General features: G+C 63.0%; 1 protein-coding gene across 1 annotated transcript; it reads right to left on the bottom strand.

Moving 5' to 3' along the window:
* Positions 1 to 1,171: 1,171 nt before the first annotated feature.
* Positions 1,172 to 3,141, bottom strand: MARCKSL1 (MARCKS like 1). The gene is made up of 2 exons (XM_054802738.1): positions 2,948 to 3,141; positions 1,172 to 2,538 (listed from the first exon to the last, which is right to left on the bottom strand). Exons 1-2 carry the CDS (start codon positions 3,041 to 3,043, stop codon positions 1,915 to 1,917), a joined length of 720 nt encoding a protein of 239 aa, XP_054658713.1. The 5' UTR covers positions 3,044 to 3,141; the 3' UTR covers positions 1,172 to 1,914.
* Between the last annotated feature and the right edge of the window lie 10,421 nt (positions 3,142 to 13,562).

Below are 13,562 nucleotides of genomic sequence, written 5' to 3' on the forward strand. Positions count from 1 at the left end.
TTTCACCATAGCAGACAATTAAAATCCTCTCCTCCTTGCACAAAACCGACCGTAGAATTCCAGTTACCCCTACCAGCTCGCGCGTGCCAGTGAACCGCCGTCCTCTTCTCCTCCAGTGTTTCTTAAAATGGCTGCCGCGATGCCGACGGCAGCTCCCTGGCAGATGCATGGAGCCCCGGATCTCGGCTGGAGCACAATGCAGCCATGTCTCGCACAACAGACTGTGAGCAATCTTGGAAATAATTTGCACATTGCGGTGCCTACATTTAAAATACCTTTTTTTTTTTTCTCCTCTTTTTGCCCCTCTAATGACTAGGGATGAATACCTTGCTGCATCTGGAAGCAGGTCACTTGCTTTAGCTTCCCGCTATCGCTAGGAAGATGCGCTGCATAAAATGAAGAGTTTTTGGCCATTTCCACCTACATCAAGGGCTACAGAAGAGCTGTGCTGGTCCTCGCCACAGTGGTGCCAGTTGGGCAAACAACAGTCCATTGCTTTTCTCCATCATCTCTGCCAGCCGAAACAGCAGGGGCAGGTGATTAGATGGGAATTAGGTGCAGGCCATTAAATGGAGGGGCTGTGCACTGCTGCAGCAGCCTAAGCTGCTGACAGAGCCTTTGGGCTCTGAGCTGCTGGAGAAGGACAGTGCTCCTTCCTTCTGCTGCATGCCTGGCTCGGGGGGGGAAATCACCTCTAGCCCTGTGCAGATCACAGGAGAAAGGGTAGTGGCACCCATTGTGCCTTCACTTTCTCTTTGGAAGTACAGCTTCATTCCCAGTGCATAGTTCTTGTGCTCTAGCATGTCTTTTCAGGAAAGAGGAGCCAAATTTTTTTTTTTTAAATTAAACCAAGCTTAAAATGGGCATTTCCCTCTGTACAGGAAAAGACTTGAGGTTTTTTTCTCCCCCCCCCCCCCAAATCAAGTTAAATTTCTAAGAAAACAGGTACTGAGCAGCCAGCTGAAGGGTGATCCTAAGGTAGTGACAAGAGGCTTGTGTGAGAAAGTCCTTTGTGGCTGTAGCTCTACATCTGCTGCAAGTCAATTAACTGCGAGCAGAGCCAGGGCTGGAGTGATTAAATGCAGCAGCTGGTGAACTAAATAAGCCACTGCTATCTTCCTTCCCTGGCCCTCGTCTGGCATCCAGGACAAGAAGGACTCAAGCTCACCCATGAAGGGGTCACCATTTATTCCTTTCAAGTGTTACAATAAGCCCATACAGCTTTTTTTTTTAGAAGTTAGAAAATTGCAAATCAAGTGTTTTGGCCATTAAAAAAATTATTTACAGAGAAAAGAATGTTGTTTCACATTATACAGCTGGCAGGCCCCCTCCCTCCACCCCACACCCTGAAAGTTATTTATCCCTCAGAAGCAGAATTAAACACAGCGGACTTACAAGCTTTATGGTTTTAAGCCAATAGTAAGACATTATAAAAACCCTAACTAGATTAGCTTTTAAACCATTGATTTCTATAAAAAGCACAAAATACTTTAAATGAAGTCAGAACCAGGAATGTAAACTGAGAAAAAAGAATCCATTGAACAGTCACTGGCTTGCTGGGCTTCAAAGGCTGCTGGGGCAGAGTGGGGACAGTCAGGAGGCCAGCAGAGATACCAGAGCGGGATGCGAGATCTGGGTTCTTACAAACTGTAAATTCCAGTTATGTCCAGGATAGTCTTCCTCCACAGTTTTAAAGGATTCAGGTAAAACTACTCCAAGCTGTGGTGGTGGGAATCCAAACCGGCTTTCTAATAGGGGAGCAGAAGAAATATCTCAAGGGGGGATGGATTTTAGAAAGCGTTGTCAGTTCTAGGTGGGATGGGGAGGTGTGAGGGCAAGGCAGCGAGTCCGTGGCGTTACCGGGATGGAGAGGATGGCGTAAGAGTCTTAAGTCAGGATGATGCCAAGTGGGCTCTACTCTTCCTTCTGCTCTCCTGCTGCCGGAGCTGTTGTAGGCTCAGGCCCCCCAGGTTTTGAGGGCTCCTCTGGTTTGGCTGTATCCCCCTGGCTTTCCCCTGGCTGCTGCTTCTCTTCCTCCTTGCTTCCCCCTGCTTCTGCATCCTCCCTCTTGGGCTCAGCTCCCTGCTGCCCATCCGCAGCAGGACTGCTCTCCCCGGGGCTGCCCTGCTCCTCTGCTGTCCCCTCCTCGGGGGGAGCGGACGGCTCCGTCCCGCTGGCCGAGCAAGCGGGGTTCTCCTCTCCCTTGGCCTCCGCCTTGCCTTGGTCCTCCGTGGGAGAGGACCCAGAGGAGTCCCCGGCTTCTTTCTTGTTCTTCCGAAACGAGATCCCGCTCAGCTTGAAGGATTTCTTGAACGAGAACTTCTTCTTCTTTTTGGGGGTGTCCTTGGGGGCTGCAGCACCCTCGGGTTTAGCATCCCCCCCTTCGGCGGGGGGAGCGGGCTCGATGGCATCCCCACCGCCCGGCTCGCCCTTGCTCTCCTCCTTGAGGGGTTCAGCCGAGCCGTTCCCGTTCAGGGGTGCCGCTTCACCGGCCGCCTTGGGCGTCATGTCCCCGTTGAACCTCAAATGGCCGTTCTCCTGCGGGGGGGGGGAGCGGAGCACCGCGTTAGGCACAGCCGGGACTCGGCACCCCCTCCCCAAAGCTCCGCACCCAGCCGAGGAACGGGGGTGCACGGGGAATGCACCGGCCATGGGTGCGGGGGTGCACCGGGGGCGGGGGGGTGTCAGTGCGCTGCCACCGGGCGGCGCCCGCGCTCCACACCCGGTCCCGGGGCGAGGCGGCGGACGGGGTCCCCGCCCGGTGCCGGGAGGGAGCCCGGGGCGCGGCGCGGGCGGTGCCGCATCCCTCGGTGCCCGCCGGGCAGGAGGGTTCCCCCGGGCCGCCACCGCCCCTTCCCCGCCGAGCGGCGACGGCGGCCGCCGCCTTTGTCCTCCCGCCCCGGCGGGGCGCACGGCGCGGCTCCCCGGTGCCCCCCCCGGTACCTACCTGCCCGTTGGCCTTGGCGGGCTCGGTGGCGGCGGCGTGGCCGGCCGGCGGGGCGCTGCCCTCCGCCTTGGCCGCCTTGGAGCCCTGGCTGCCCATGGTGCGGCACGTCGGGCGGACCCCGCCGCGGCGGCTGCGCTCGGCGGGCGAGCGGCGCCGAGAGGGAGTGGGGAGAGCCCCCCGCCGCCCCGGTAATAAGGCGCGGGGCGGGGGCGGGCCGCCGCCGAGCCCGCCCCGGGGGCGGAGGACGGGGATGGAGCCACCGCCCCGGCGGGGCCGGGGGGTACTGACGGCCGCCGTTCCTCCTCCCCGGCTGTGCGACCCCGGAGACCGGGGCAACCCTGGGCGGGGGGAGGCGGTGGGGAAGGGGAGCGGGGAGCCGCCCCCCACCCCAGCCCCCTCGCCCCCGGGGTGCTGCTCATCCCAGCCCCGACACCCCGGGGAGGGTCTGGTGGCACCACTTGTCCCAGCCCCGTCACCCCAGGATGCTGCTCATCCCATCCCCGTCACCCCTGGGGTGCCTCTGCCCCCAGCCCCGACACCCCGGGGAGGGTCCCACGGCACCAGTCCTCCCAGCCCCGTCACCCCCAGGACAGTCTCCCGGTGCAGCTTGCCCCAGTCCCCTCACCCCTGGGTACCGCTTCCCCCAGGGTACCGCTCACCCCAGCCCCATCAGTTCCCAGGGGGTCCTGCTGGGGGGCCGGGTTGTGCCATGGCTCCCCGCCTCGCTGTGCTCCCTGGCACACAGACTGGTAGGTTTTTTCCCCTCTGGGTCTTCCTTCTCTCTGCTTTCCCGGAAAGGGAGAGCTCAGGAGAAAAGAAAATGCAACCAAACCAAAGTGGATGCTGATGCTGGCGAGGGGCCTGCAGCTTCCCGGTGCTGCCAGGGCCACTGGCCACAGCCTCGCCGCGGCGTGGAGCCAGCAGTGCCCTTGGTGGACTCAATCTCCTCAGCACCCAGGCACAGCTGATTTCACGGGGGGGGGGAACCGACTCCCTAAATTGAGACCCTTTTGTGCCTCTCCAAGCCACCAGCATTCCCTGGCCAGCCTGCACCCCACTGGCAGCTGCAGCGGGCCACGCTCCCGTGTCCTGAGCCCCGTTCCAGGCACCCTGCCCCCCACTCCTGCCAAACCTGCCCCAGAGCCACTGCGGGCACGCGGGACCCCCCAGCACCCAGCTGCGCCGCAGAGTCCGCGCAGGATCAAGGCCAGCGTCTCCGAGAGGAAAACAATGTGCCGCTGTGTGCGCTCCACCAACAAGGTCATGTTTTGTCTCTGTCCTCCCTTCCCCCCCGGCACGCATCATCTCACCCCGTTGGAGCAAAATTTCCCTGTTAATTAAAACAGGCGGCATCTTCCTTATTGACTTTTGGTTGCCAGTTGATAAAGCCTTCGAATGGCTGCTGCTGGTCCATCCACCCGCGCCTTCGGCCATCTGCAAGATCAAGTTGCCCGAGCGGCCGTCGGGGCTGCAAAGGAGCCGCGGAGGGTGTACCCCGTTTAAAAGCACGCGCTTTTCAGAGCATAGCGAGGCTGTTTGCTTTGGGAAGACAAACGGTCCAAGCGAGTGTATTGAATTAGTCAGTAAACACGCTCTGTCTTCTGCCACTTGTTCCCGAGCGTAAGCTCCAGCCCAGTGTCCCCAGCCGTTACTGCTGGGAAACAAAACCTGGCAGAGCTGCGGCTGGTGAGCCCTTCCCTCTGCCCCAGCAGCCACCCGCCATCAGACAGCATCTGTGCCAACCCCACTTTTCTTCCCACCTTCGGGGAGTGATTTTCTGTCTCTCTGCAGAGGTTACTTTTGTCCTGGCTCTTCTCCACAGGGACGCGGAGAGTCCTGACACTGCTGTCCCATCCCAACCTATCCCATCCCGCCATGCTGCCCTGCTGCACGTTTCGGCTGTGCCGAGCAAACCCGAGCAAGTGCTGGCTTTGCAGCACCCATCCAAAACTGTCCATCCATGCACCAACCCCAAGATGCTCCCGTCCTCCTGCACTGGAGCCACAGGGGAGCCACTAAGGTGAGCAGCGCCGGCAACGCACCACCCACCTGCACCGTCCTCGCTGCGGGCACTGCGAGCTGGGCGGGGGCTCTGGGGTGCAGCCTTTGGGGTGACGGTGGCAGTCCTGGTGCGGCTTCGCCTGTCTGTTGGGTTGGGGGTGCGAATGTGTACCCTGTGCTGTGAAACGGGCTGCTTGCTGGAAAGATGTTTTCTGCAGTGGTGGGCTGGATGAGCGGGCTTGCTTATTTGGGAAGGGATTTATCGGGCTGGGGCCGGCAGGATGGCTGCGGTGCTGCCGCCGTGCTCTGTGCCGCTGGCTCGGCCAGGGCTCCTTGGCTCAGCCCCCCCCCCCATCTGCCGGCCCCTGCGCAAAGCCCAGGTCTCTTCTACGTTTTGCTGGAGGGGAGAAAGTGCTTTACACCCCGCTGCTCCCCTGCCACAGCGATCAGCGGGCAGCGCCGGAGTGATGGGAGGCAGATGTGATGTCTCTAAAGGGCAAACGTTAGCGTGATCAGACAGGTCAAGATGCAGAGCTGCTGGGGGGGGGGGGGGGGCAGCCCCCCGTCACCATCGGAGGCGACGCAGGAAACCTCGCATGCGGCTTTCTAGCGGCTTTCATCTCTGAGGAATCCCCAGTTGCCACATCTCTCTTGATCCCAGCTTTTCTTGAAAACCCTCTTCTGCAGCGCTGCGTAAGGGCTGTGTTTATAAATAGATGCGTTCCCCTGTGGATTCCCAAGCGTGCCTCCTCTTCCAAGGCCCCCGCTCCGCTGCAGATGTCTGTCCTGCCTGCACTGACGGCAGCAACATCAGGAGTGCTCAGCTGGCTCAGGAGCGGTGCTCAGTGCGGCCGTGCCGGCAGCTGCCGCTGGTGCCGGAGCCCCGGTGCTCCGTGGGGTGAGCATGGGTCCCCCCTGGGCAGACCCGGATGCTCCGGCTCCAGACGGGCTCCCCACTGGCTCCCAGGACTTTGGCTGCTCGGGAAGTGACGGGGATTTGCAGGGTGCAGGCAGACGGACAGATTACGGGTCTGTCTGCTCCTCTAGCAGATGGACGGGCAGACAAATCTGTCTGCCTCTCTGCGCGCTGCTCCTGCCTAAAAGGCCTCGGGGACACAAGATCTTTGCGGATGTTATTTTCCACTTTCCAGACCTACTTAAACTGTGTGCTGATTATTAATTTATTAGGTGTTAAGTGCTGACAGGCTGCAAGGCAGAGCAGCGAGCTCAGCCCCTGCACCAGGGGGGTGGAGTGGGGCAGGAGGGTGCAGTCCCCAGCCCCGTGCCCTGCTCCTGCCACCCGCTGTATTCCCCCAGCCCTTAACGAAGAATTAATGCAATTATTTATTCATGTATCTAGAGTCATTCACAAGCCTCTGATCATCTGCTTGAGGATTTTAACCGAGTTAGTGGGGGCCCAGCCAGGGCAACCAACAGCGCTGGGAATAAAGCAAAGGGATTTCCATATTGATTTATAAATAGCAAAGGAATTAGCTAATTAGATCACTCCAGGGAGAGAATTCCAGCAGGGAGAGTGCGGGGCCGGGCTGTGCTGTATGCAGGGACGGATGGTAATGCCTTCTGCCACCACGGCAGCTCCGGCATGGGAATGGCCCTTGCAAACAGCCCTCGGCTAAAAATAGTAACCACGCTGCTGGTGCTGCCGTGTCCGCCAACGATGCCCGCCCGTGGTTTGGCTTTCCCAGGCCCTGCGGTGCAGCTCCAGGACGTGGCCACCTACCTGGTCCACGGGGCGAGTGATGCTCTGGCTGCGCAGCCCTCGAGGGGACAGGGCGAAGGGGCCAGGGGACACCGCAGGTGCCGAGGGGGCTGTAGAAGGAAAATCTGCTGCGCTTCGTGCTGGGGGATTTCTGCGGGGAACGAGGGCTGGCCAGGGCCGGGCAGGCAGGAGGAAGAGTGGGGCTGGGTGGTGGCGGCCAAGGTGGGGGGGGGGTCTTTCCAGTCCATCGCCCAAGCAGAAGTTGGTCGCTGTCGAACCTGCTCGTGGCTGCGCCGTCACTCGGGCTGGCTGCTGAGTGCCGACCAACCCTCCGACATTTTCACCAGGAAGAAGCGTCCTGGACCCAAGCAAGGGTCTGCATGGGACTTTGCCGGGGGTCTCCCTGCTGCCTGCACAGAGCTGGGGCCACAACCGGTGTCCCGGAATCCTTCCTGCCCTGGGAAAGGCTCCAGCCTGGAAGGCTGCAGCGAGGCGCTGACTTCCCATAGAAACATATAAAAGGGCCCGTTCTTGTATTTGCCAGAGCCCCGTCATTTTTGGTTGTGAAGATCCCATGGCAACCGGCGCCTTGTGTAACTGCGTTTGCTATTTCTGGGCTTGCTTTTCACGCCGGTAACATCCTCCCTGCATCCCACCGTCCTGCACGGGGGGCAGGACTGGCCCCGCTTTCCCACCCCAGGACGTTTCTCCTGCCATCACCCCCTTCCCCGCTCACGCCGGGGAGGCCCGGGGCAGAGGTTGGCAGCTGTGAGTCGTGGCGGAGGAAAGAGAGAGCAATCCCCTCCATCTCTTATCTCGGAGACCATCTGCCCTTCTTTTGGGCCAGGAGCTGGAGCATTTGCAAATAAAGCCAAGCCTCTAACCTGAAACCCCTCGAACTTCATCAGCGGGGTGGCCGGGGTGGGCTGTGCTGTGCTGCCCAGGGCCCCCAGCCCTGCCTCGTCCCGGGATGGGGATGGGGACGGTGGTGGGATGCGAGGGGTCCCAGGTGCCTCCCCGCAGGCACGGTCCTGGGGGAGTTTCTGCATGGCGGGGATCAACGCTCTGCATTTTCTTTCCCAGCCTGACAGTCTCTCCCGACTCCTCCCGGGAGAACAGGAACCCGCCGCAACGCCCTTGCCCAGGCGGGATGCTCGTCCCACGCGCCTTATCTCCTGTATCCCCGCTGTAAGGCTGCATTTCGGGGCTGATAAAGGGCTCCCTGACCCTGAGCAAGCCGTGCGCTGCCGGTTCGGTCGCTTTGTGGAGCAGGATGGCTGCCAGAGGGTGTCCGGAGAGAAAAGGGGCTGCAGCATCCAGCTGGCAGCAGAGACGGGAGGGCGACCGGGTGCTACTGCACGCTGGGCTCTGCTCCCTCCCGCCCCGGCCGGGGCTGCTGGCAGGGTCCCCCAGCCGGGGGCCGAGCAGGGAGCGTGTTTCAGAGCCTCCTTCCTCGTTAAAAGGGAAGTTTATACTGGAAACAAAAGCGACACTCAGTCCAAGTAGAGCTTTTCCCGTCCTGTTTCCTCCGGAGCTGCCTGCGGAGGTGCCACAGGAGCGTGCCCGCACGCCACGGCCGGGGCACGCGACGGGGAAGTGTGCCGGGGGTCCCGTGTGTTTTGGGCATCGCCCCGCTGCACGGTGCTCCTGGGTCCAGCCTTGCCGTGGGGAACACGACCGGGCTGCAGCGGCACCTTGCCGTGGCAAAGCCGAGGTGGGCACGGGGTGCTGCCCTTCCCCTGGGGACAGTGACCCCCCCAGGCAGTGGGAGCCCGTGGTTGTCCCCAGGGTGGGCTCAGCTCCCTCCATCCCTGGGGTCACCTGTGCCCTGTCCTGGCGACCAGCTGCAAAAGGGACCTTGGAGCTGTGTGGCGCTGCCTGGGTTGTTCCCGTGCAGGTGGGCTGCTGGTGGCCCCCAGCAGGGCTGGGGGTGCGTGGCAGCTCCACGGACACGGGTTCGGGGGCAACGCCTCGACCAAGCTGCACGAAGCAGCGCGTGAGGGTGTCATGTCCCTTCCCGGCTGCGAGGCGGGCAGTGCCGGCACCGCGCTCCTTCCCTGGGTCTCTTTGGGGTTGCAGGGGTGGGCGCAAGGCTGGCGGGGGGGTCCAGCCCGTGCACGCACACCAGTGTGGTCCCAGCCCATGCACGCACACCCAGCACGGGTCCAGCGCGCATCTTGCACGTGCGCGGCCAGGACGCCGATCCCAAGGACGTCCCTTGGCGATGGGGCACGGGCAGCTCCGTGTCTCCGCCGCCAGCCCCCCGTAGCCCCGCGTGGTGACCCCTTTGTCCGAGTCCCCGGGGCCGGTGGCAGCCAGCCCACCGCGTCGTGGGGCAGCCGGTGCCGCCGGACCCGGGACAGGAAAGCGGCGCTGGGATGCTTTGGGGCTGCGGTCCCTCCCCCGGCGAGCAGCCGGGGATCTATGGGCCTCTTTCTCCCTGCAAGTCAATGTGTCTTTTTGTTGCGCTGCTGGGTTGCGATGCCTGCGAGCAGGGCGAGACAATAAGTCGCATTGTTCCCTTTGAGCAACATCTGACGGGCCCGGGCAGAGAGGGGCCAGTGTGTGCGGGGCGGCCGTGGGGGAAGGGGCTGCCTGGCCGGGCAGCACGGGGGGACACCCGGGCCAAGCCCGGCTTCTGCCTGCCCGGGTGAGGGCTGGAGGGCTGGGCAGCGCCGGGGGGATGTGGGAGATGGGGGACACCCCCCCCCCCCCCCCCGGTATCTCCTGGTACCCAGAGAGCCTGGAAGAACAGCCCTGAGAGATGCAAACCTCCGCCCCCCTCATCTTAATGGGCCATTAACTTTAAAGCCTCATTAGGAACCTGTGTCAGTACCATTAACCTTTTCATTGCTGCTCCCTCTACCCCAAGATCCCGGTTGATTTGCTGGGGCCGTGCAGCCGGGGGTGCCTGTCGCCCCCCCCCCAAATCCCAGTGCTGAGCCCCAGTTCTCCCGCTGGGGCAGGAAACCCCCTCCCTGAATCCCGCGCAGGTGGGATGGGGCAGGGGCTCGGTCCCCGCCAGGGTGGGCTGCGAGGGGGAAGGCGGGAGCGGAGCGTGGCCGGGGAATCACGGCAGCGCTGGGATTGTCTGCAACTTTCCATCAGAAATCCCCTCCTTCCCTTATCCCTTGCTGTCCCCAGCCTGGATTGCTTAATTGCCAGGAATTCCCCTCTGCCTCGGAACAAACCCAAAAGTGTCCCCAGGGCCACTGTGACTGCGGGCAGGGCTGGGTGGGAGCCCGAGGGCCAGCAGAGCCCAGAGACCTTGGTGATGGGCTCTGGGGGGCTGCTCGGTGCCCCAGCCTGGCGTTAAGGTTGTTGGGGATCACGTTGCCTCCCAGGCATCCCAGCCGTGCCGTTTCGGCTCTCTGCCTCCCGGGAGCCAGCGGGATGCGCTGGGGGGGGACACCGTGGGGGTTTTGCGGGTGAGCAGCACCCTGCCTCCCCGGCCCGAGCTTGCCCAGAGCTGGCAAACCTCTTGCACAGCTTTCAGGGTCGAGGGAGCGTGGTGGACGCTCGCCATGACGTACCCCATCTCACCACAAATGGGAGGGAACCGGCACCCCCCCGCCCACACCCCACTCTCCCACGATGGGTCTTGCTCTTGGCAAAGGTCCGGCGAGGGGACGGCGGCCGGTTACGGGCTCGGTGGGGACCTGCTGGTGCGGCCCTGGCTGGCGGCGGCGCGGAGCAGCGGTGCCCTCCCCGCCCCCACGGCTCGGCAGGCTGCAGCGGCAGATGCATTTCGCCCAGACTTGCATGGCCGTAGTCATGGCAACGGCTGTGCGGCGGCGGGATGCCGGGGGGCTGCGGGCGCAGGGCTGCGCGGCGACACGGCGCTGCATCGCTGCCATCGCACCCCACGGCTTGGCTTCACCCCAGCTCTGGCTTCACCCCAGATTTGGGTTCACCCTGTCCGCAGCAGCGGCGCTGGTGCATATCCAGGTCTGTGGCACACCGGCGTGCGCGTGCTGCCTTGCACGGGCAGTGGCGCGGCTGCACCAATGCACACGCTCTCCCTGGGGTGCTGGTGCCAAAGATGAGCAGCGCCATGGGGAGAGGCCGGGCAGAGCGGGGCCTGAGCCGCTCACCCCTTTATCAGGGCTGGGCTGCCATAAAGCCGGGGCTGTTTGCATCGGCACGGCTGCGCTGCCGTTGCCGTCCCGGCTCTGCTTTGTCTCCGTGTTAACTTTTAACCACGGTGGCTTTTCCTCTGCGCCGCCACCACCGCACCCTGACAGCCTCGCCGGGGGCCCTGCAGCTGCAGCCCCAGCATCTGGCAGCCCTACTGGGGGGCTGCAGTCCCCCCGCCCCCAGAATGGTGCATACCCACTCCCTGCCTGCTCTCTGCCTGCTCCCTGCCTGTACGGGACTGCTCTGGCTGCAACCCGCTCCTGCCAGCTTCTCGGGTGCCTCTGGGGGTGAATGGTGGCCAGAGCTGGTGCGGGTAGAAGGGCCATCGCAGCCCCCGGGCAGCTGCAGCTGCAGCACCTCGCTGCCGCTACGCCGGGCTCGGCTGCTGCCTGTCTGCCGGCACCGCTGCCTGCCCCAGCCCCCTTGCTGCCGCGGTGCGGGCAGCTGCCAGCCCTGATGGGTTTGGCAGCAAAGCAGCTCAGCTGGAGAAAAGCCTCCAGCGCTGGAGTGACCCACTAACCTTGTTCTTCTTAAAAATGCATGAAATGCAGGCAGCTGACTACAAGGACTCACACACGCACGCTCACGCTCACGCACGGGTGGGGGCACGTTTTCCGCACTGCACCTGCACGCCCGGGTCAGGCAGCGGTGGTGGGTGAGCCCCGGGGGTGCACGCTGCTCTCGCTGCCCAGCTTTCGGGGTATGTGCAAGGGGAGCTGCGCTCTCCCTTTGCTGGTGCGGTTTGATGCCCCGCGCATCCCCAGGAGAGGGGCTGCGTGCCCCCGGCACGGGCAGGTTTCCCGGGAGGAGCTCAGGCACGGCACAGTCCTCCTGCTCCGCTCTGCTGGCGCTGCCGGGCTGCGATAACGCCATGGCGGTGCAAAGTTCACCTGGCACGTCCCCCGGCTGTGCCCAGCAGCCAGCTGCTGTGGTCAGGGTGGGACATGCTTCAGGCTCCCGTCGGGGGTCCGAGGCCATCCCAAAAAGCCGTCCCCGCTCCAGCCACTGCCACGACCGGGTCCCACTTCCCTGCTGGGGAAGGCAAGGTGGGTGCAGGTTCACCCTGTCCCCTGGCTGCCATCGCAGCCCTGACCTCGTTTCTCTCCGGCTTCGCCAATGCCTTTAATACACCCTGGCCAGATGGCTGCGAGCCAGGGGAGCCGGGGGCAGCGGGGGGACAGCGCCTCAGCCCCACCATGGGGGCACGGACCCTGCTCCCCGCGCTCAGCAGCAGCCCACGGCCCCGGCGAGGCTGCAGCCCCAATGGGTGCCGCGTGTCCCCGTCCCCATCCTGGCCGTCGCCGCCACAGGGGTGCCGGTGCCCGTGGGGGGATGAGTCCCCGCTGCCCTGGCAGGGGTTGACGGATTTCTCTTGCGTGTGGCGGGTTTAATTTTGGTCTCATTTGCATAGCTTACGTGGTGGCTGCAGCAGCTCGGCTGTGGTAAAGACACAGCGGGGTTTATTTTTAGCTGCTCCAGCCTTGAGCCAGGCAGCCCGAGCAGCCCTGGGGCAGCGTCCAGCCCCAGCGTCCCATTGTGGCACCTCAGGGGGGATGGACACATCCAGCTCACGCCATGAACCGAGGCCTTCGGCGGGAGCAGCAGAGGATTTGCAGATTTAAGGTTTTTGCCTTTTTTTTTTTTTTTTTTGCGGTTGCAATCCTTTTTTAACAAGAAGAAACAGAACTCGGAACCCAAGAGCAGCCCAAGCTGTGATGTTCGTTAACCTGGATTGAATAAACCGCGGTGCGGCATGAGACAGAGCAGCTTCATCCCCTGCTCAGCTCCCCAGCCCGGAGAGGGGCTCAGTCCCTGCCTGGATCCGGCCACAGCACGTTTCCCATCCTCTTCCCTCCTTGCAGCAGAGCCCAGCCCTGGTCCCATCGCCGGGAGCTTCCTGGCCTCGCTGCCACGTGCTGCTGCCCACACGGCTCCTTCGCCCCAGAACGGCTGCGTTTCAACCCAGGACCAGGGAGGAAATCACAGCGGGAGGCGATGGGGGGGTGGGGGAGTTTTTCTGAGCCGTTGTGGAAATCCCTGCGGCTTCCTCCGGGGTCTCAACCCTTGCTTGTATGGCAGCAAATTCAAGGAAGAGCATGAATCACCCACAGGAAACCTCATCGCTCGTCCCATCGCTGCCCGCAGCCGAGTCCGCGCTGCCCGCTGCGGCTGGCCAGAGCCGTGGCTGCCCTGTCCCGCCCCAGGGACGCGGCTGCCCTGTCCCTTGTCACCCCCCTCTCCTGCTCGGGGCTGCCCGAGCGGCAGCTGCCCGAGCCGTAGCGTTGATGTGAGCTTGGCTTTCTGGAGCCGCGTGTGCACGTGTGCCTGGGTGTGCGTGTGCGTGGGTGCATGTGTGCATGGGTGCACGAGTGCGTGGGCGCATGTGTGCATGGGTGCACGTGTGCCTGGGTGTGCGTGTGCGTGGGCGCATGTGTGCATGGGTGCACGAGTGCATGGGCGCGTGGGTGTGCGGGTGTGCAGGTGGCTGCGCACACATACGCACACACAGACACGTATCTATGGGCACGCACCCATGTGTGCACACACACGTGCACCCACGCACATGCACGTGCCCCCCCCCCCAGCCAGGCCCTGCGCATCCCGGTGCCAGCCAGGTGGCAGAGGAATCAGTCTCTCGACTCCTCTGACTAATTAACATAAATTGACACTGACTAATTAACCGTCCTGGCTCATTAGAGCCCGGATGCCGCATCGCTGGGAACAGCAGGCAGCCGAGCCCTCGCTGTCGAAGCACCG

The sequence above is a fragment of the Grus americana genome, chromosome 23 (genome assembly GCF_028858705.1).
Source record: "Grus americana isolate bGruAme1 chromosome 23, bGruAme1.mat, whole genome shotgun sequence".
Classification (NCBI taxonomy): domain Eukaryota; kingdom Metazoa; phylum Chordata; class Aves; order Gruiformes; family Gruidae; genus Grus; species Grus americana.